Consider the following 23,595-nt stretch of genomic DNA (forward strand, 5'->3'; position numbering starts at 1 on the left):
GTGTGTGTGTGTGTTTGTCTGTGTGTCACGAAATTCGAAAAAGGGGGTGCGACGGGTCCACCCGGTGTCGGATTGGTGCGCTGGGGTCAGATAGCTATAAAAACGGTTGCGACGGGTCCCACGGTGTCGCGGTGGCGCGCCGACGCCAAATACCCATACAAGGGGGTGCGACGGGTCCACCGGCGCCAGACACCTGTAGAAGGGGGTGCGACGGACCTATAGAAGGGGGTGCGACGGGCCCACCGGCGCCAGACACCTATAGAAGGGGGTGGGTCGGGTCCACCGGCGCCAGACACCTATAGAAGGGGGTGGGTCGGGTCCACCGGCGCCAGACACCTATAGAAGGGGGGCGACGGGTCCACCGGCGCCAGACACCTATAGAAGGGGGTGGGTCGGGTCCACCGGCGCCAGATAGCCATAATATGGGGTGCGACCGGTCCACCGGCGCCAGACACCTATAGAAGGGGGTGCGACGGGTCCACCGGCGCCAGACACCTATAGAAGGGGGTGGGTCGGGTCCACCGGCGCCAGATAGCCATAATATGGGGTGCGACGGTTCCACCGGCGCCAGATACCTATAGAAGGGGGTGCGACGGGTCCACCGGCGCCAGACACCTATAGAAGGGGGGCGACGGGTCCACCGGCGCCAGATACCTATAGAAGGGGGTGCGACGGGTCCACCGGCGCCAGATACCTATAGAAGGGGGTGCGACGGGTCCACCGGCGTCGGATTGGTGCGCAATAACTTCGTGTGTATGACGCAAAAGATAGATGGTTGCAACCGTTTCATAGCCGTGGTCACTGGGCGACTTGCTTTTCACCTTTATGGCTCCTCCGCGTGTCTACTTCCTTCTTCGTTCGCCTCACGTTCGTAGTATGCCGTTCTCAGAAAGTGGAAACATGCATGCAAATGGCTGCTTAAATAGTAGCAAGATGTTTACGTGATCTGACGTGGAACGTTATCTTTATCTGATGATGTCTTTCACGTCGTTTTATGTTAAAACATCATTCTATGATAACTATTGAGGGAAATCAGGAGGAATACCCATACTTCGAGTAATGCTTTCAAATAGTATATACATTAATCTGGCATCGAAGGAGTGTTTGTCGCTGATGGTTGAATATTCTCCAAATGTAGAATTGACGCGTTTAGAAGAAAAGCTCCGTAATCTTTTGCCTTAATTTATAATATAAAGAAGAGAAGGAAAGCGTTGCTTAAAAAAATCTAATTTTACAGAAAACACTACTACTATTAACTTTCATTTGTTCCCATGAGACACGTCAAAACGCACCATTTCTGTGCACGAGCTGTAACAGCGAGCGACTAGTGGAGAAACCATGAGATATCCTCAGCAGCCTTTTAAAATAAAAGCAACGAGACTGCTGAGAGAACCGAAACGTGTACGAGAATGTCACATTCTAAGTTACTTCGTGAGAACAAACATTCCCACCCATTTTCAGGACGATTTGGGGGAGTTGAGCGGGGCCACACTCATATTCTACACTCCAAACTCCCACAGAAACTCCAACATCGTCAGTTTAGTGCTACGCTCCCCTTGATAGTCACTTTCCGGGGCAACCAGTAGAACAGTGGGCCTGCAATGGAGAAAACACGTTGCGACATCTACCAGGGTAAAACGGCACGTTGCTTGAGGAACCACGAATGCTTGTCGAGTCAACCGCTGGCGATCTTGAAGACAAAGAACGGAGTAGAGGTATGAAAGAAAGTCCATAGTAACGAACCTGTTCAACGACATAGAAACAGATGCAGCACCAAACTCGCCAGCATCTCTTATGCACTCAATCACGCCACTGATTTTGCCACAAGAATCAATCAGTGGATGAAGCCAGGTTGCTGGTTCACTCGGTTGTGTGAGATTCTTCAAAAGTGACAGCGGATCTATGCTAATATTCTCCGGTTTCAAACTGAAAATATTTCATCCCTCTACAACACTTTCTGAAACATTCAACAACGCGAAGAAGAAATAACTCACTCGAAAGTATCTACCGTAGAATATTCCCCTGCAGACGATGTCAGGAAATCAATGCATATAGAACGAAGTACGTGATCTGCAGCATCCAACAGCTCCTGATCACCCATCCCACTATGCTCACGATACTTCAGGTCTTATAGAACGCAGTACCTACATTATACTTCAGAGAGTGACGGATTAAAGAAAGAATTCGAGTTTTTTCGTTTTCCACAGCAAAGCACTGCTAATCGTTTCCCCACCCTTCGTCACCTGTCACTCGTTAATTTAAGTGCTTAGAAATACAGAGTACAAACGACCTGAAGCATCCTGCAACTGCGTAAGCGACGAAATAGTGCAATGAAGTTAGCAGTTACGATTGAGGTGGTCTTTGGAGTCTGAACAAAAGAGTTTCCACCTCAATTACAATCGCTTCAGTTCTTCACGCCACCTCGAGCGTAGCCGCCTATACTACTGCGCCCCCCTCAGATCGTTCTGAATCGATTACCGGCCTTGGACTTTATTCATTTATTTATTCGTTTATTTAACTATTACACTCAGTAGTGTTCCAAACGGATGGGTAGATTCTATGCGTACTTTAGCTGAAGATCGAATAGGTTGCGCTCGGATATATTTAAGCATGACACACCCCATGCGGATAGTCGCGTTATGTCGTCACACCTGCGCGCCGATTAAATCAAAGTCATGGTGCAAAAAAAGAATATATAAGCAAAAAGAGGAACGAACAAGAAGTTGTGAAAGTTTTCTCCCTTGAAGTTTTTCAATCTTGGCAATTTTTTGGATAGGACTCCACGCTTGCGAGTACTTAGGTGTGGTCTAGTGAGGTTAAAACGACATGAAGCTCGATGCAGTTGCGTAAACCTCTGCGCTCGATGCGATGCCGTGGAGCGCAGTGGTTAGGATAGAGGGAAAACAACTGCTAGCACCACTCATCTCTACATTACGACCTCTAGGAGGCCTTCGATAGTCCCACCTCGATCTCACCCATCCAAGCTCACGGAGATTTAGACGCGTGGTAAGATGTGTACGGCCAGGTGTTTTCTTGATGGAACACACCTTTCCTACTGCCAAATTTTGTCCGCTTCTGGTAGCTTCCCTACTTCTGATCAATTGTTTACAGTAGAAGTTCAAATTGTGTTTGTCACGATGGGAGGAACTCATAGTGGATGATTCCCTTCCAATCCCACCAAACACACTGAAACCTTCTTGGCCGCTAATAAGGGTTTTGGCCGGCTCACCACGATTGGACCACGATCTTTTTCGGCTCTTGTTCTCGTAATGTCACCTTGAAACCGCCGTGTAGTTTGTTTGTGGTGCTACTCATCTATAGGGTAAAAACGAGATGTAGTACGATGTAGTTGCGTAAGAGGCACCGCTCGAAACCTTTGCTAGCACATCCATCGCCGCATTTGGCGAAGGTCCCACGTCAACTCCAACCGTCGTCTCCGTTTCGAGCGCAGCCGCTTACTTAGACGCATCGTGTTTCATGTCGTTTTGACTTGACTACAGTAGAGTCAGAACGACATGAAGCATGGTGCAGTTGCGTAATCGGTTGCGCTCGAATTGGTGCGGTGGAATGTAGCGGTTAGTATCGAGAGAGGACCTCTGCTTTCATTGCTGCAGTTTGTGGCGGTCCCACCTCGATTCCTATCTCTAACTCCATCGGACCTTTTTCATCAAATTTACACACAGACAGACTTGTGAGAAGACTCAGATTAGATGCTACACAAGCTTAGTGAATCTCTTTCAAACATCATCCTAAAGAATGAGGTATTCGGTGCTTTCGTGTGAAGTCACTATGGTTGCGTAAACTCGTCTTAGTTGAGTACTCTCGAATCGAAAGTCTTCCATTACCCCAGTCTGGGTAAAGGCATCACGAACTTTCGTAACAATCTAATAATATCACGGTTTGAGAATCTGATCTGAAACTCGTTGCAAGCGAAATAATGAAATCATGTCACATCTGATCTGATAATTAAAGCAGATGTGGAGTTGTATATACTTAGTTAAGTGTTCTCCTATTATGACATAGGAAAAACAACCATGAGGATGAATCCATATCAAATTCTTCTCATTGAAAGAAAGACTCGGATGTAATTTGAAAATACCGCGAAGAAAATCCCCAACGCCCATTAAAAATCCAAGAATTACAGGTCTATCACTTGAATTGAGCAACTCCTTATATTCACACGACTAACGACATGGAAACGCGTAAAGCGAATTCATAGTAAGATTATAGAAGAAAGTAAATTTTTGCATCATTATGAGCAATGAAATCTGCTTCGCGGATTTCACTTCATCAGTCCTGTGACTGTAGAGAGTTGCTCTTTGGACAAACTGAGCTCCTCAACTCCTGGATTTGAAGAGGACGCTTCGTATTCTCGTTGCAATACTTACAAACTGTCGTGCTTCCTGTTCACTGAAAGGAAAGAACTCGGTATCAAAAATCTCCCCAAATTCTGCTTTCAAAAGAGGCTGAATAGAATATATAGCAGTTTAAGGCTCTAAGTCATGGCTAGAAATGACTGATATTCTAACTATTTCATGCAGCAATTTGCAATCCTTACACATTATTTTCCTCCAATTCTTATATGGATCCGCCAAAGCACAGATATTAGAACTACGAAAGACGTCAACGAAAGCATAATACTAGGTTCCTGTGAAATTCATTTAAAATGGTGCTTCTCGCGTTAGTAGCAAATAAAAAGTGTTCAAATATTGAGAGAAAATAAAGAGTCAAGTATGGTATGGGTCAGCGTAGCTGCACATGCATGAGAAAAAAGGAAAAGGAAAAAAATAAAAAAAAAAACTAGCAACTCTGAGTATATAGATGGAGGAATGTGCAAAAAAAAGAAACTCAGGAGAAAATAGAGAGGAAATAATGCAGAAAAGATTTTGAAGAGGTCACAAACAGAACACCCGCATACAACGATAACTAATGGTTGTCCAGACAAGCTTACACAGCCATGGAAGCAGTCGCGTCAATTATTTCCTTCTGGACTCGATTTGAACCAACACGCTACTATCGCTTCATTAGAATGCACTAGAATGCATACTAAATTTGTCAGTCTGTATGGACCAAACAGACACCTCTTCTGTTCAGAAGAAAAATAAATCTTATCATACTGCATTTTCAACACTTTCGGTGGAAACTTCGGTGTAAACTATCACAGTCTATCAGCTTATCACTGCGTTGATTAGACAATAATGTTGGCAGGGTTAAAGCAGTAGCATTCGTTAGAAGTGAACCGACAAACTTACCAGAAAAATAGCAGTAATCTAAATAATAAAATATTCATTAGATAATGAGAAACAAATGATATTCAGAAACACTAAGGGAAGGAAAGTATCATTTATTACTACTGACCAAGAATATCATAAAATAAGAAACAAAAAGAGCTCTCTAGTAGACCGCCGCAGCGCTAAGCACTTATAAAAACAGGAAATAAGCAAAGTGGTTGCATATTGACAACAACAAATAGCAACTAAATAACAGCAAATAAAAAATTAACAATGAGAATGATTTCATGATTGAAACGGATCTATGGAAAGAAATCACAGTCAAATGAGATGGCCACAACGCTGTTGTTCACATCATGCAAGAAAAAAAAGCTAAAACATGTCACCTAACAGGAAATTCAGAATTCGGTCAATCATGTAGCATGCGACGAGATCGAACGAAACACAGTAGACTAGAATGTTCCGGAGCTAAAACTACGAGGTAAGAGTCAGTTACATACATATTAGCAAATATATATTATAATAATATATATATTAGAATATATTAGCAAATATATAGGAAGTATTTCAGTACTTACGCTGTTATTAAAGGCAACATACACTAATCTGACAACACTAATCTGACGTGGTGATGGAATCCAAATGAAAAACTAGAGATGGGGTTGTAGAATGCAGGATCTCCTGCGGGTCTGCTAATCTTTTCTTAATCATCGTGAAGAATGTCGTGGAAGACGCCATTTTTTTATGACGATTTCAGTTACAACCCTCCACCTCTGTCCACGCGCCGCGTCTACAAGCGAGTAGTCGAAGATTCGAGGTCATCTCACTAGCCTATTCAAGTAAGACCAAACAGTAAGGTTCTGAGAGGTACCGGAACGTGTATATAGAGGAACGTACTAACGTGCCTCGTAGGAACTAAAGCGGTTCTCACGCCAGTTTTTACAGCGATCAGGGAGAGGTGAGCGACATCACCCCGGGTCTAGCAATGCACAACATCCTCATCTCTAGCTTTTCCCTCTTTCTCTCACCACGTCAGATTCGTGGTATGCTGCCTTTAACACCCACTACAAGTTCCCCTCCCCTCAATTTGTGGAAGTTATGAAAAACATTACCTCTGGTGGAAGAACAACTAGCTCAAATTGCTGCATCGCTTCATCTGAAGCACCCACAGCGAGCATAAATACCGATGACCCCGATATAAGAATGCTATAAAGCATAGCTTTGTTTTCAAGTAGAGACTCCATAAATGGTCGACCCTAAAGAAATCAAAGATGTTTTATTTTCCTTTTTTAAATCCTGACTTCTTTCATTTCGTTCGTTAAGAAGAATGCTTATCTGACCACATACCCTATAGTTCACTGCAAATGTACACACTTGCAATGCCATGGAAATTATGTATACACTCGTATTCAGAATATTCGGCGAGAATTTCGCCTCCAAATCAATAGGCTCTGTTCTTAAAAAAGCAGGTAAAAACACGGACCAAAAATAGAGAAAAATCAAGAAAAGGAGAAAACTAGGAAAAATGATCAAACCTAGGAGCCGCTGCATGGGCACTCTTGACAACATATAGCAGACATCCAAAGTGCACAACGAACTGTCCAGTAACCGTCAACAGCGTATATGCGTTGAAGATGTTCGACATAGGGCGTTGCTTCGATAACGTTTTCAGAGGCTGTAACAACAAAAGCTTGGTTTTCACAACCCATAGTTAGCGAGATAGCGCACCCACTTGCAAAACTAGTTAAACTACGATAATTCACTAGCTCGAAATTCATAAAGGGTAAAAGATAAATTGCCCGGCGTTGATCTTTTCTAATACGTGTGCGGCTTATAAATGACTTCAAGCAAGTGCCATTTTCTCGTACAAATCTGGCACTAATTTACTTCAGTTATGAAGACCTTGGTTACTTTGTGTGAGCTACACCTGCCCACATGGAATTACGAAACTGCCTATATGTTATATCAGATACTGTTTTGTTTGCTAAAACAGAAGCAAGGACTATCAGAAATCTGAATACGTATATATGTGCAACTATGAGAACAATAAAATCCGCAGCGAAATATACGTTTTGTTCTCCAGAAAAGACGTTAATGACCGTATTATTTGCGTTTCTGTACTCACTGCTGCTGTTAGTCTTCAAGCGGAGAATGTAAATGATAACAGGTGTTAGCGCTATCGTGAATATGGCTAACTAATTGCTCCGAATTCAGTTTAGTGGATTGGCACTGTCTCCCGTATCTCTACATATGCAACATATTCCGAAATAAACAACATCGCGGAGATTATAATAATTATTATATTGTAATATATAATTGCTATTACAAGTGAGAAACAGCGAGCTAAAATTAAAAAATCCCACTCCAAGACCTCGACGTCGCTTACCTTCGAACGAGAGACAAAAAGGAAACATGCTGCCAGAAGTAGACCTTGTATTGTAGCTTGAGTATCACTGAACTTCACTCCGTCCATATAAAGAGCAGATAAAGAATACGCAGAAACCAGAGCATTTAAGGCCAGAATCTTGAACATCTGTAGCGTAGTTACTAACGTACATCGCCCTTGTTTAATTACATGGCAAACTAAAATAGTTTGTTAGAATACAATATAATATTGTATAGGAACATATCCTGACGAACTTACTTGATGCTATACTGGTGTACTTAGAAGTGAAGGGTGCGGCAATAGAAGCATCTCCGAGTCTCGTTATAGAAGCTCTTTCTTCTTCCTCCAGTTCTTTCATAAGTTTTTCTAACTTGTTGTGGGCGTTGACAACAGAAGGATGGGTACTCCTGAGCATTATTTTGTTTAGAAAATTTTTTCAATTCTCTTATTTTCTTCGAAAGTTTATAGATCCCTATTAGAATAACAAAGGAAATTTTTCTGAGGATTTTTTTAATGCCTTTCAAACAGAGCAACAGAAAAACGTAAAAACGAAATATATATATATATATATATATATATATATATAGCTGAGATTATAAAGCGAGAACCCATGATAATTCATGGAAAACGTATGGAGTAAGGAGAAACGTGTACCTCACTCTGGCTCCAACAGGAGCATCCCCCCGTCGTACAGCGGAGCTTGGTATTCCGGGGGGAGTCGGATTCGTAGTGTGCACGAGGCGTCGAGCCTCTTCTATCTTTTCCTTCTTCTCCTTCTCCTTCTGTTCAGCTCTAGTGGGATCGTAAGGATGTGATAAAAGAGCAACGCCTAAACTTGTGGCCCGAAAAAGTGAAGGTACGAGACCATTGCAGAGGAAGTTTACATTAAAGGCAGGCATGAATCTGAGGTGGTGCGGATTTCAAGTGAAGTATCCGTATACGGGGTCGTAGATTATGGAGACGGGGTGGTTCTGTTCATCTCTCGCTGCATCACATGCAAACAGCCGCCTCCAGAATGCTGCTTTGTACGACGCCATCCATTGCAGCGCTCCACCTTTGAGAGATGAGCGGAATCACCCCGGTCTCCATAATCTACGACCCCGCATACGGATACTCCACTTGAAATCCGTACCTCCCCAGATTCGTGGTATGCTGCCTTTAAGCAAAGTTTGAACCACTAATTTTGATAGACCCACCAACATTCGAGTGTTTAAGAGCACCGACATCATTTGTTCCATCCCCACACATCAGAGTAACGCAACCAAGTGACTTGTATTCGTTAATCACTCGCTCCTGAATAAGTACAAAAAAGTTGAGGGAAAAAGCCAGCTGCAATCAAACATATGATGCACTAATGTGGAGAGATTCATAACGACTACAACGACGGTGACAGTTTCAAGAGAAAAGATTTCGCATAAAACATTTCTCTGAATGCAATTTTTTTGTATAGTAGAACCTACACACAGAACAAATTGACTTCACAATGTTGGTCTGATTATATCACAATAAGTAGTAAATTAATTACTTATAATAACTATTAACACGGAATTACTAGTAAAATTATCAATAGATAAGTGGAGGGAATTGAACTCAAACCACAGAAAAAATGAAGCAGATAGTGATGGGAAAAACGACGAAGAAATAATGAACGAATTGAGAAAAGAATCACAAAATTGAAAAATACCTTCTGTTTTGGAGCCATCCTAGCAAAAACTCGTACGTGCATGATCAGCTCACGCAGAAAACTGTGATTGTTCTCCAAGAGATGTGAAAAAGCCTAAAATTAGAACTCCAAAACTCTGCAACCCACAACATAAAAATAGCCATTGACGAACCGGACCGGTAAGACAGAACTCGTGGTCTAAGAAAAACTTCTTCAGCTCTTGTCTTTTATTAAACGGAACTACGTCGTATTCGACGGATTCATCAACAGCCTGAAGAAATGCAATAGGTTAGTGCAAGTAGCCCATCTGTAAAGGAGAACTCACGTGAACACAACATAAAAGGGATAGTTGCACATAGGCATCGAATTATTTAAGTACTATTTACTGTAACAATTAGGTTACAAACGTTTACACTAATTCTAAATCTTTTGCCAGAAGAATCTTAAAAGAAAAAATCGCGTGCTTAAAAGATTTTTCTTCTGTGAAAGGACGACCTACTTTAAAATGAAGGGCAAATATCTAGATCTTTAAGATTTTCATTTCGTAGACAATAATTGCCAGAAGATAATCCAATCATTTAACAGGTGTACGATATTTTCAAAAGAATTGAATTCATATAAAAAAGGAGAAAAGAGATTGTTTATAAGATCAGACGAAGAACAAACCTTCCATTTCCACTCTCCAGTCTTTTCGAAAGGTTCATCCAAGACTAGTGTAGGCACCTTCTTTCGTATGAATTTGAGCACCTTTGCAACGTTGCACGCAGTTAGAGGATTGTCACCAGTAACCATCACAACCTATGTAAATATATTTCAAAACAACTGTCTACAAGAATAGTAATAACACTAATACCTTATGAGAGCTCTCAATAATCTCTTTGATCATCACTTTGGTATCTGGCTTCAGTGGACAAGAGATGACAACAAATCCAGCAAACCGCAGATTGTTTTCCAATGTTTCACGTTTGGTATCTCTCAGCTGAACACAAATGAAAATCTTCTTAAGAACAAAAAGTTTTCCAGTAAAACCTCTCCAATCCTTGTTTGATTCAGTTCCTTAATGCCCATCGCAAGCACACGCGCTCCCTGTCTCGTGAGATTAGTGAAAATTTCATCGTAGTCATGCGGCACATGTTCGTACTAAAAACCACGTACATTCATCTTTAGACTAGAGATCACTAACATCTGACTTACCATAGACCTAAGTGTTTCTGGTGCACCCTTCACTGCTACAATCATTTTTGGTTCCTGGAAACCAGGCACCTGATATCCAGCAACCACAGTCATTCTCTTCATTGCAGATGAGAAGTGATAACGAAGAAAAATTTTCAGTCCTGTTTGCTTTGATCCTTTCGGTGGGAGCACAGCGTCCCCTAGAAACTGCTAGTTTGAAGGAAAAGACTGAGATATCAGAGAAAATGATTAGGAAAAATTCCGCTCCTAAAGTCTTAAATTCAGACTACTTGTTATCACTGCAGTTGAATCATGTGCTGCTTCATCAGATACCACTCTGAGAGCTAAGTTCTGGTTCGTGTTTTGGATTCTTTCATTCTTGTTCCCATGAGAATTTTATCTTTTTCTTTTTATTCCTTTTTTATTCCAAAATTGCGGCGAGTGTTTGGTAATGCGCAGTTGGCTCTACATAGAGTGTAAAGGAAGACATTGCCTTCTAAATTTAACATGATGATCTTGACACATCATTCGTGGGAGTAGGTAATTATGAATCTATGTGAGATGTTTCGTTTAAATTGTTGCACGAAAAAACAGGTTTGCAAATTGTTGACAAAAATGTGTAAGCAATAAGTTAAATCACCTTAATTAACAGATACATCTCAGAAAAATATTTAAGAACTTGAAAATGTGCTGTAAAATCGCAACTATTTTCTAATTTAACCTAATATTATAATTAAAGTTTGTATTCACCCTTGGTGAGAGACCAATCGCACCACGTGAGACATGCTTTCTCAAGTGGATCTCCAACAAGATCGTCGTCAAAGCGAACCAAACTATGACAGCATGCTAGAACCTAAATAAAAGTTCTGACTCACAAAACTGTCCTCAGCTCCACACTTATCATTCTGATAATGGATGTTATGATGTTAGGTAAAAAGTATAACTTCAAAAAACCTTATGTCAAAAAATAAAGAAGCTACGAACCTGCACCGACTCGGCAGGAACATCAGAAACTGCTTTTACAAGACCTTTTTCTTCATCCGTGCTGAACAGATAAGGATAGGGAAAAAAGCGTGAATTTATTACAAATTCAAGAGAGACCTGAAAGCAATTCCTTCAACTACAAGATTGTCGGTGGTGAGGGTGCCGGTCTTGTCGAAACAGCAAATATCAATTTTCCCAGCGAATGGAATTCGGAATGGTTCTGTGCAGAAAACACCTAAAGCAAGACAATGCGTTAAAACGTGTCCAAGAAAAGACAATGGAAAACTTACCCAGTTTTTGTAAAGCGATTAGAGAAGTATTGACAGCCAATGAAAGTTCTATAGGCAATTCAGGCGGAATAACACTCGTCAAAATAAGTGTGCACTCCAGAAACAATTTGTACTTGTTGCGCTTTTCATCCTGACTACCTAGAAACAAAAAAAAAGTCACAAACTTCAGAAAATTACTTACACAAATCAGAAGCTTACAAGGATAAGATAAAAATGCAATAAATTACTTACCTACTACCCACAAATAAGCAGCAGCCGCGACGGCGAATATAAGCAAAAACAGGATGAAACAGAAAGTTTCCAGATTATTGGCAGTAACTCGTTTAACGCCAAACATAATAGTCCTGCAGAAAGTAGCAAATAATGAATTATAGAATATAATCAATATAAAAAAAGATTCAGCAGACGCGCAGTAAGTTAAATGTATCAAGAAAACCTGAGAAGTTTCCCTTGACTTGTGTTGAACCCAGTTCTAAGTACGTAGCAAATGCATCCATTATCAGGGCTTTTGAGCCCTTCTACACCTTTTCCTTAAGATAGATAATGAAAAACGATGGCTGAAGTAAACAAGTGACAAAAAAACTTTACCTGGTGGCGTGTGCTGGACAATTTTAGTTCCTCCAAATATTACATGAAGACGGCTATCAGCGTCAATATCGAAATATCTGTCCTTCTCGAGATCTTCAATAGGTTCCTATAAAAATCTATTATCAAAAAAAATTCTTCTATTTAGAGACCGCTACAAATCCTCATGGATCGTCTGAAGTTTAGTAGGCTGGAATCTGTGCGTTAAACACAGGATACTACCGTAATAAAAGCAGCCCTGTTGACTTCACATGCGCTCAGAATTTCCCAGTACTCGAGCGACTATTGACGAAAGCAAAACCAGAGCCAGAACAAAAAAAAAGCGAACCTTCATTTGAGGTACTGATTCTCCTGTAAGCATTGATTCATCAACTATGCATGGTCCCCGCAGTAAAATCATATCACAAGGGACAGCTCGCTCATCGGCAGAACGGCCTCAAACTCACACTTTCTATGACGTTGGGTGCTTCAGCAGTACAAACACTCACCAACAGAGACAATGTCCCCAGAAACCAGCTCATCTGTTTTTATTTTAATCCATTTGTGGTTTCTGTACGCCTTAAATTGCAAGAAATGTGTTGAGCTCATGGAAGCATATTACCCGGATGATCGATAACTTCCACTGACTTGTATCATGTACGCCTTGTTTCCCATGTTGCGAATTTCTTGCATATTCTTCAACTGCGCCTTCACCAATGTCGCTTCAAATGTCATAAGCATGAACAAAGTGAACAAAGAGTAGTACCACATGTCCTCGAGACACCATAGGCCGACGCAGAACACCTGAGTATCAAATAAAACAATGCTACTAACTGAACATTTTAATAGTGAGATATTCATACCTCCAATACCCCTGATAGGATCGAAAAAACGAAGGATGGAAAATCTAAAGGCTTGAAAGGGAAAAACACACCTGGAATACGAAGAACGGTGCTGTCGCTCTTTCCTTGAACAAGTCCCAGAACTGTGGTATAACCATTTCTGTTCTTAAAAGGTCAGGTAACGAAAAAGATAAACTTGTGCGGCGGTAAAAGTAAAGGGAAAGTAGTTATAAAGGGAAATATCAGAGTCTAGTCATTTACAAGAGAAGAACTATTTTTTTTAACGATAATAGTACGAGTTCATCGTTCCACAGCAATAAGATCAGCCAGGAAGTCGCACTGATATTCAGTGAAGTTCCTGCTACAGTAGAATCTCAAGGAAAACACGAGAACACTGTTCAAAGACCGACCTGTTTTGAAGTCAAAAATTTTCACCGCAAACTCTGCATTATTGTTCTGAAGATAACAGAAGAAGAGGAACGATGTGCGACAGATGAACGTAGATACACACATTATTAGCGAAGAAAAGCTTCCACTAGCAATATATGTTATATATCCGCCTTGCCATAGACAAATCTGTGCATATTGTCAACTCCTAGGAACTTTCTCGTCTTGCTTAGCTCTGCTCCATCGCCACCTTTCATCCAAAAACTCGCAGCCTCCGTAACCACCACCAGCTATTATTCAATTTCAAGAACAAAGGAAAATTAATTCGCACATTTTATAAATAGTTTGAAGAAGTGAGCTGGAACAAAAAGTGGTTAAACGCAAAGCCTCGGAGACTTCACGGCAAGTAGGAAGATCCTCAGAGGAAATCCACAGGATCAAAAATTTAAATAGGGACTCCAGAACTAAGTAGCAACCGCCTCGCAATGGTGATGTTTGCCATTTCTTCCACAGATATTCTATTTCCGTAAAGAAATTCCAGCGCTGGTTAGCATGAGAATAACTCATTCGAAAACTTGTGAGTAGATCGCTTGTCGAAGGTGGTGTCTACGTAATGTGTCGCTGCAACAACATTCCGTAGTGTTTTCAACCATCATCTAATTCCGCGGTTACTCATAGTCCACGATTTACTATTTCAATGTGACTGTCGAGGACAAACGAACTCGATTATTTATCACAGCTTCTGGCAAGAATACGACCTATGCTTTTACAACCTTTTTACAAAGCCCGGAAGCGCACAGTTTCGTGGAAAAGTCACATAACAAAAAGAAAAGAAAGGATCGCAAAAAGATCCAATTTGACTTCCCTTCCCCTCCAAGGTCCAACCCCTATGTAAAGACTCAAGACCAACATCTTCCCTAGCGAATAGAATAACACAGTAGATTGTTCCTGCAGAAGTACCTAGGGTGATCCGGTGCAACGAAGGCTGTGTCTTGCGTTTTCCTGGATTACTAAACTGTAATGAGCGTGATCACGCTTACAGTCATGAACTACCCTGCCCTACTGTCCTTATCCCTATCTATTCGCGGAGAGACAGCAGCGCCTTGAAGAGGGTTCAACATGGATAATGGAACTCAATATCCTCAAAACAGTTCTAGCCTTGAATTTGTCGCTCTCGAACGCACAATGTAGACAAAGTTCAGAGGCAGAAGTGACGAAACTCAATTATTATATCAGCTACAGTAATCAGTCGGAAATAGCAAATTGCCTCGATCGGATCTCCAAGTTAGGATATTGTGGATTTCAATGCGTCAAATAAAAGATTATTTCTTTTTAGTCATAGGCACAGGACAATATCCCTAGTATCCAAGTTCTTATGAACTCTCTAACATAGCACCACAGAACTAACTTGTTATCTCCAAGAAGATATTTTATCTCCTCAAGTTGATCGTCGCTCTCCACTCCACGTGACTGCTGGTAATATTTCATAGGTCTATGCGAGTCAAAGATAACCGTGCCGAATGTGTTGGTTGTTTCGTCCAAAGTATAATGAACTTTTTGGAATTCAAACCATACTTTTGTGCTGTTAGCCCTCTAAAATGGGAGTTTAAACACAGAATATAGCGAAGAAAAATACAAGTGGTAGTGATGTATGTATAAGAACTTGCCCAAGATCTTCGAAGAGGAACAAGTTCCGCCCATCCGTTATTTGGTGTAGGTACTACCTTAGCCAATGTAGCTTTATGGGGATCTTCTTCCTAAACAGAGAGTGTAATTTTCAGTGATTAGTGCGGGAAGCACAATTACTCACATATACGCAGGAAAGGTAGCATTTCACGCTGACGAACCAATGGCAAAACAGAATTATTAGAGCCTGTACTAGACCTATAATTGCTGCGCCAATCAATCCGAGCTCATAGTATTCTTCAAATCCGTACATTGATAGCCATATGTAGAACCAACATGCGTAGAATACTGCGAAAAAGTAAAGTTTGAGTTGTGATTAGTTTAGGGGAGAAGCGAAGTTCGCCCATACATTATATACCCTGTAGCCGCTGCCAAATGTGTTCAAGCTAATGAGCATGCTAAGATGCAGGAAAGGCTTTCTTTACTCTATAAAAATCCCCTCTCTTTATTTTGTTGCATCACAATCAACTGAACCCGTTCACTGCTAATAGATGGCTTCAAATCAATTCTTGTAAATGCAGAAGGAAGAAAATATTTGAAAAAAAAATGAAAAAGTACGAAATATGTGTCATGGAAAACACAAAAATTGAGGGCTACCTGTGAAAGGAGACGCATAGAAGTGAGCCCAAAGAGGTCGGCTACGATATGTGGTGACCGAGTCAACTAATGTGTCAACAGCCATGCCGGTTCACCTACATGTAAGTGATTATGGAAATAACATTAAAACCAAAATATCGCTGATAAGGTATTTCGCAAGAGCATCATAAACTGCATGAGAGGTTAAGGGGAGTGTGAAGCTATGTCTCATCGAAGACGACGATGAATCAAAACAAAGGAAAGCTGTTAAAGGCATCACCCCACGAATCTGAGGTTGTGCGGATTTCAGGTGGAGAGTTCCTATGCGGGGTCGTAGATTATGGAGAGGAGGGCGATTTCGTCCATTTCCTCCCAAAACCCGGAAGATGAGGCGCGTGCACAGGGCTGGAGCGCTCCGATTGAACTCGTTGTAGAAAATAGCGCTGGAAAACGTATCTTCCGATCCGTTTTAACGGCAACCAGGAAGAAATAGACGGAATCTCCATCATCCATAATCCACGACTCCGTATAGGCATAACACACCTGAAACCCGCATCACCCCAGATTCGTGGTGTGATGCCTTTAAAGGCAGCATACCACGAATCTGAGGTGGTGCGGATTTCAAGTGGAGTATCCGTATACGGGGTCGTAGATTATGGAGACGGGGTTAGTTCCGCTCATCTCTCCTGCATCGCTGCAAACAGCCCCCTCCAGAATACTGTTTTGTACGTCTATTGCAACGCTCTACCCCCTACGCCGCCTCTTCCCTGTGATTCGTCGAAAATCAGTTCGGACTGCCCCGATAGGCAGTAAGGGATGCTAAGCGTGCAAGGGTGGAGCGCTGCAATAGAAGGCATCGTAAAAAACAGCATTCAGGGGCCGGCTGCTTGCAATGATTCAGAGAAAGATGAGCGGAACCACCCGGTCTCCATAATCTACGACCCCGTATACGGGTACTCCATCTGAAATCCGCACCACCTCAGATTCGTGGTATGCTGCATTTAAGTGAGAAGGCTGGCGACTGAGATGACTGACTCATGGACTGAGACGTGTGATCCTCCAACACATTCAATCTCTCTTACGTATATTTTAAAGATATCTGCCAACATTTCTAATATTTGTCCTTCTTGAGCATCAATTTACTGACCCTTTATTGATACGTTGATGACTACATAAATTACGAAGCGGCCGCAAAAATTCGAGTTGGCTTATTGACGGTTCGTGTTTAAAAATGTGTTTTGTATAATGGTACATATCACGTCAACAATTGTTTGCAATAGTCCTTCAAATGAGGAATTTATTGCATGGTTACGCAAATGACCAAAAAGTACATTTGCATAATGAGATTGATAGACTTTATTAACAATGATCTTTTATCTAATATATCTAACGGCAAAGACCGTGCACACTGCATACAAACCTATAACTACTAAATGAATTTTTAAAAAAATTGTATAACTACATTCGCTTTACCTCACATGACAAAGTTGTAGTTGAACTGAAACCATTTAAACAACTGTTAGGGTAGCTCTAGATTTCCATGTGTTTTTTCTTTGTACAGAAAAATTCTCAACTACGCGGTCACTTTGTGTTTTTAAATATTAATGTTATCTAGAAATAGCATTGGTGCTGAAATCAACAACACATAAACCAAAAAAGAACGAAAAGACGACCATGAAAATTTCAAAAATGAAAATGAAAGAGAATGTAATGGAAAAGAATTTGAAAGACAGCAAAGAAAGACAACAAAACATCCAGCATTTGTGACAATAATATGCTAATGCGTAATCTGCATCTCGATCGATCGACCATAAAGACTCCCCATACATATTTAAAGCTGATTTAACTCTATGATTTATGCATATGAAATCAAACCTATTTCTGAAAGCAGATAAGCTCTAAGATGGGGGCTTAGGAAAGATTTAAGGAAGAATTTCATTATTTCTGTGTACATGTATTACAAATTCAGTCCTACTGATGCAACTACAAGATATGAAAGCAAAAGGAGAGAAAACGTTACGATTCAATGACTGATAATCAATTCTGTTGCGGAAGTAGACGAAGATCCACCATAGGAAACACAAGGAAATGAATCAAACATATTCCTTAACTTACCTTTACATTGTGAGATGTTTCCCAAAACTTACATCTTCCGGTATAGTATAAGATGATCTGAACCCAACTTCGTCAATTTCCTTACATGATTACTGGATAAGAGATCGAAAATAGAAAAAAAAACAAGCTTTTTTTTACAATTAACTAAGTACTCGACGTCGTTAAGATTCGGAACCGCATCTTGAAGACAAAGCTGAGCAGATCCTCTTCCAACGAATAAGCTTAATCCTACCACTAGATCTGATGACTAAACCTCGCAAGGAAAAACCGCACTTATAAATTAGTTTTGGTAAAGCAGAGTCCAGAAACGATGCACTGACTCAAAGAGAAATTTGAGCAGAATCAGAGTGATTTTGCCTGAACAGTGCTTCAAGTCAGAAGCTAAAGCAATTAATGCTCACGAAATCAAGAAATCAAGTAAAATGATAACAAAATAGAATATTTCATCAATGAAGCACCATCCGGCAAAGAAGTACGAAAATCGACTATCATTTGGCTGAGTTGTACCGCAAAGTACTTGAAACACATCGAACCCTAATGGAAACATTCTAGAAGTTTCCATTAGTCGTCGCCAGGAGTACGAAGGAAAGAAGGCTCTCGATCACACACACACACACACACACTCCTGGCGACGACACCGAGAAATAAGATCGTCCCTAGAAAGCCTTCGATGGACGTGTCCGCGGATGAGTACGCCCTATAGTCAAATAACGCGCCACGGCCAACAAGGATGTGTTGCGTCCGCCAGTCTGCTTCCCAGGGGTGGTTGCATTTCTTGCTTCGAATGTTCCGTACGTCTGCCTTATCTTAGATGTAGCTATTGCAAAATATAACCACTTCACGAAGTGGACCGGTTTTTAATGAGGTGCTTTAACGATGTAGACTATGTTTAGAACTCTATGTCAGTGGTTTCAGCTGTACATATGCATTCGTATGTACATATACATGCGAATGTGTGTGCATGTTTACCTCTTTTTATGCGTGTATATGTTTTTATTTCTTTCTTGCATTCTTTAACAGTTAAGTACCTGGAAGCTTCCATAGCTTCGTTATCATGCGTAATTCTGAATTATTGTTAGAGGACTCAGATTTCTTGAAACATTGCAGCTATTCATCGTTGTTGCAACTGTCTGACCTTTCGGTTGTCTTGAGAAGAAGAGACAATGTCTAAGATGGGATGTCCGCAGTCCGACACCGATCCAGATTCGGTTACTATCCTGACCAAGAGGGGTCCAGTGAATAAAACGTTGAAATCAAATTCGGTAAGTTGTTCTTTATTCGGTCGACAGCCATTAAATCACTTTATCCTCAGAAAACTTCTTATGTGTCGTCCTTCGCACTAAACAGAGCTTTTATGTGTCCCTACATCAATTGTGCAGTCTATATTGTATTGCCCAGTGAAAAGTATGTGTTTGCTCCCCAAAACCGCTCTATCGGGAATGGGATGACGCGTTGCTCGATTGTCTCCCTAAGCTTCCTACTGTATTACCAAGACGGATTGCTGCTGACTGAACGAGGTTCACTGTTGTTGAATGCATCCGGCTATTTTAGTTCAAGGAAAAAGAAAATATTCAGCAACAGAAAATTTACAATTCGACGGTGTCCGCACTCGCTCTTGTCAGACTGGATCTACACTCAAAAAACGGTCAAAGCGACTTGGAGACTCTTAACAGTTGCGTAAGCGACCACGTTAGAAGTGGCGCGGTGGTGCGTCGCGGTTGAGGTCGTGTGTAGACCCTCGCGAGAATCATTTATCGCCGCAGTTGGAGAGGAGCTAGCAATGGCCCCACCTCAATCCCAATCGCTAGCTCTTCCTCGCGTCTTCGAGTGGGATGCGTAGGCGACTGCGCCGAGCTTCAGGTTGTTTTGACCCGACTATAACTTGAATTTCTTTTTCCCCATTTTAGAGGAACAACATTCCGCATCACCTAAACCCGCCACCGAAAGTAAGAACTATGGCTCTATCTAAAGAAGGAGGAACTAAACAGATCTTATACAGAAAAGATAGAAATTGGATACGGAGAGCGTAGGAAGAACGAACAAAAATATATTATTCGGCCAACCTATCCAATCGGATAGAAGAGTGGCGTTCACCGCAACGCAGACTTTCCGTCTGCGTCTTGCTATTACCTTTCCTCTGCTCTAATCCGAATTACATCGCACTCATCCGGTCGTGCATATCCGGTGCCGAATAAACCCAGAATCGAAAATATGCAAAAGGAGGAGAAAAAAGGAACAGATGTACCCCAATGCTACAAGGACTGCACAGTCGATGGTTTGATGCAGCCCAAGGTGGCTAAGTATCTCGTCAGTCCGAGGCCGGTGAATTTGCACCAGAATTTTCGATACCAATAGAGAAATTAAAAAGACGTCAGACACGAATTCGCTCTTCAAAGAGCGTCTGTAAAGAAAGTTTGGCGCTTTCCTCTAGCACCTTTATAACAAGATAAGAAGTCTATCGCCGTACTACACATCTATTATACGTTAGAGACAGACTTCGCATGTAACATCTGCTTGTGTATTCGTAAAACCACCTTTGGTAGATAAGATGGTATCGATGTGTTAACAATGAACCGAACTTTAAATTGTTCTAGGTTGTGATTCTTTTCAAAGTTTTTTTATACTATCACACCTGCTTGACATATAGTGGGGTCAAAACAACATTCCAACCATTTTCTCCACCTTAACTCTTTAACCCTACTATATATGATCAACGTTTGGCTCTGCGAAGAAAAAAGTCGCACTCTATATTGGAACGAGATATCCCTGGATCTGCCATTAATGTATTAACGCACTTAATTTGGGCTCGGTTAAATTTTATCTTAAGTAGCCGGAGCTCTGAAACATCATACCTTTTCATCACCGGGTCATCACATCTTCTACCTCATCGTTCTAGGTTTTTTGGCGATATATTCTGTCATGTTTAACTTCTAAAACTCCACGTATCTTCTCCTTTTTTTTGTTGAATCTCTTCTATACCCACGGGTTCTAGTTTCCGCTCGTAAGCAAACAGCTCCATTTCTTCCATTTATTTCATCAAAAAACCGAGAGGAATTTTTTTGCTGTTGATAGGGGGATTTTTCCAATGTTTGGTATTTATAGCTATATATATATATATATGTATATATATATATATATATATATATATATATATATATATATATATATATATGCTGTTCACACCTAGTGCTCGAAGCCTAATTAAAGGGATAAAACTACAGCAGAGAAGATTCTGCGATTCTTCAGTGGATTTTCTTTTTTTTTCTTTCAGGAGTTTCCCGCTTCGAGCGCAGCCGTTTACGCAACAGCAGACGATCTTCATGTCTTTTTGACCCTATTGTACAGACTAATGATCCAAAGTAGATATTGTATATTAGAACATGTAGTTTGTGGTGGTGAAAAAATAGCTATAGTCGGCCCAAGCTGCATGAAGCCTGGTGCACTCGCCTACGCGGTTGCGCTCGAAACGACGCGGTTGAGTTGGCGATATCTATCGAGAGGAACCCTCCCCTAGCTCCAAACACCTCTGCAGTCTGTGTCACTTTCAACCGCATCACTGCGAGGACAAGGCATACGCAGCTGCCCTGGCTTCAAATCGTTTTGAGCCAACTACAAAATGCGAAAGTGACCGACCAAAGTGGTATTGAGTGATTAGTGGGACGCATTATTTAACAGCCGGTTCCGTTGGTAGCTTTCTATACGCTTTTGTCACTTGTGTTTCGCATCACACACCATCGAGTGTAGCCGACACCATCTGGTGCATATCTATTGTCTTGATTTAAATACTAACTTTTTTGAAGCTCTCAAAGCGCATGTGACGTTAATTTTTTAACCGGTGACTACGATGCGTTTCCTGCAACTCACGAACCTTACTCAACTCACGGATATGCATTCCTATTCAGTCCAATCTGACTAGGCTTTGCTGTCTTTCGATGAGCACATATTAACTTCGCTAAATATCACGGCTGACCTTGCTATCTGCCTCATTCATTAGAAGAGCCCATATCTCATAAATGTAAGAAGCAGAATAGCGATTTGATCATTCAGAAAAAAATTCCACTTCTACATCACTACGCTCACTACTACTTCGCAATTCCTGTATAGTTACAGTCATGTGGTGAAATGGGGAAAAATCTACGCAAAGGTATTAGCAGAAGGCTCGCGTGTATTGGTTGTTGTCACCCCTCACCGCAGAGTTGTCTGTGAAAGTCCTACACGGCCGACCAATTATCGGAATTCGAATGTTGGAGCGGTTAATCTGTCTAGTTTTATTCAAGAAAAAAAACTGCACGTGAAATATGACACACATATCATGACATACAAGACACGAAACATTACATATAAGTTGTGAGCAGTTGTCGTCTGACCGAAAGGTACGGATCACCACTGATCTCGTGCTTCACAATCAGTTCCTGGCGTCTATTCTCGTTATAAAGCAACTTGAAGCGAAAATCACCCTTTCGTAGGACTTGCAATCACCGATAGTCTCTAGGTGCAAGATTTGTTTTAGATTTTGCACTGTGACAAGAAAACAAAGATGAAATCGATCATTTCTTTGAGAGTGAGTACTGTCTCTTAAAATGTACCCAACCGATACTGTTTTCTGCAGGCTTTGAATGCAGCTATTCGAAGTGGCAGCGCTGTCGACACTCAGAAAAAGATGATGGCTGGGGGGAACAGGCAGCATACCGCTAATAAAAACACTTTAAGGTTTGCTTATCCTTTCTTCTCCATTTTCTCCTTTTTCAAGGCAGTTTCCGATTCTATCAACTCGTCGCTTTTGTTCATACATACAATAGTCGGGCCCTGTGCTCCGACCCCCTTCACTTCTGGAAGGTTTTGACGATTGGCGAAGGGATCCTCATCACTTGAGCTGCACCTGGCGAGCTAGACCTCCTTCACCTGAGCAGGGTCCTCCCTATCGCACATATGTTTTGTTCATAAAAGAAACGAAGGAAACTAAAAATTTATAATAATTTCAGACTTGACGAAGAAACTGAAGAGCTACATCACGAACGTGTGAGCCTGTCGCTTGGAAAGGCGATGCAGCAAGCTCGCCAAGCTAAGGAGTGGACTCAGAAAGACCTTTCGACTGTAAAATTTTATCATTAATTCAATATGCAGTGCTGAGTTTAGGAAAAAATTCATTCCAGGCTATCAATGAGAAACCACAAGTTGTTGCTGAGTACGAGAACGGAAAAGCTGTCCCTAACCAGCAGATCCTCCAGAAAATGGAACGCGCTCTGGGGGTAAGACGATTCAGCAGTATAAAATCATAAATTACGTTATCTTGGTGGAAAAGTGTTCTTTGCTTTAAATGGCCTGTCCTAAGTATAGTCGGGTAAAAACGATATGAAGCAGGGACAGGAGGGACAGCGCAAGCGGCTGCACTCGAAGCGGAGCGGTCGAGGGTAACGGTTGGGATCGTGCAAGGATTCTCGCTACCGCCACCCACCTCTGCAGTTCGCTATGGTCTCACCTCGATTCCAACCGCTGTCTCCACACACCGCTTCCGACCGCGGCTGCTTACGCCCCTGCTTCATGTCGTTTTGACCCAACTATTATTGTTTGTTGACGTGTCTGTTCATTTCCAGGTGAAACTGCGCGGCAAGGACATTGGTCAGCCTCTGGGAAGCGGGAAGCCTCACAAGAAATGAGTTATTTCAAATTGCATGTTTATTTTCTTGGTTTTGTTTTG

The 23,595-nt window shown here is 41.4% G+C and overlaps 3 protein-coding genes across 6 annotated transcripts in view; 1 reads left to right on the forward strand and 2 right to left on the reverse strand.

Moving 5' to 3' along the window:
- Positions 1-2,101, reverse strand: part of RB195_002533 (uncharacterized protein) — a gene marked incomplete at both ends in the record, with an annotated part of 11,590 nt that extends 9,489 nt beyond the window's left edge. For all 3 annotated transcript variants that reach the window (XM_064199836.1, XM_064199837.1, XM_064199835.1), the window contains 3 exons: positions 1,629-1,690; positions 1,744-1,926; positions 1,995-2,101. In XM_064199836.1, the coding sequence (XP_064055716.1) occupies positions 1,629-1,690; positions 1,744-1,926; positions 1,995-2,101 (352 nt within the window). The remainder of the gene's footprint in view (positions 1-1,628; positions 1,691-1,743; positions 1,927-1,994) is intronic.
- A 3,502-nt stretch (positions 2,102-5,603) lies between these two features.
- RB195_002534 (uncharacterized protein) lies at positions 5,604-15,888 on the reverse strand (the record flags this gene model as incomplete). Its single annotated transcript, XM_064199838.1, has 29 exons — positions 5,604-5,699; positions 6,344-6,487; positions 6,579-6,687; positions 6,767-6,906; positions 7,618-7,814; positions 7,876-8,024; positions 8,272-8,446; positions 8,814-8,910; positions 9,302-9,394; positions 9,453-9,551; positions 9,947-10,078; positions 10,134-10,259; positions 10,310-10,420; positions 10,475-10,653; positions 11,204-11,306; positions 11,438-11,498; positions 11,555-11,672; positions 11,728-11,865; positions 11,959-12,071; positions 12,164-12,257; positions 12,316-12,421; positions 12,641-12,747; positions 12,801-12,870; positions 12,940-13,095; positions 13,226-13,298; positions 14,929-15,113; positions 15,188-15,277; positions 15,331-15,494; positions 15,804-15,888. 29 exons carry the CDS (start codon positions 15,886-15,888, stop codon positions 5,604-5,606), a joined length of 3,510 nt encoding a protein of 1,169 aa, XP_064055719.1.
- Positions 15,889-19,060: 3,172 nt separating this feature from the next.
- Positions 19,061-23,554, forward strand: RB195_002535 (uncharacterized protein; the record flags this gene model as incomplete). Of its 2 annotated transcripts, none has more annotated exons than XM_064199839.1 (5): positions 19,061-19,159; positions 22,507-22,607; positions 22,880-22,991; positions 23,051-23,146; positions 23,492-23,554. In XM_064199839.1, 5 exons carry the CDS (start codon positions 19,061-19,063, stop codon positions 23,552-23,554), a joined length of 471 nt encoding a protein of 156 aa, XP_064055720.1. The 2 variants fall into 2 exon arrangements, with proteins under 2 accessions (XP_064055720.1, XP_064055721.1); XM_064199840.1 differs by having other exon boundaries at positions 19,070-19,159.
- Positions 23,555-23,595: the final 41 nt, after the last annotated feature.

This window comes from Necator americanus, chromosome IV (genome assembly GCF_031761385.1).
Source record: "Necator americanus strain Aroian chromosome IV, whole genome shotgun sequence".
Classification (NCBI taxonomy): domain Eukaryota; kingdom Metazoa; phylum Nematoda; class Chromadorea; order Rhabditida; family Ancylostomatidae; genus Necator; species Necator americanus.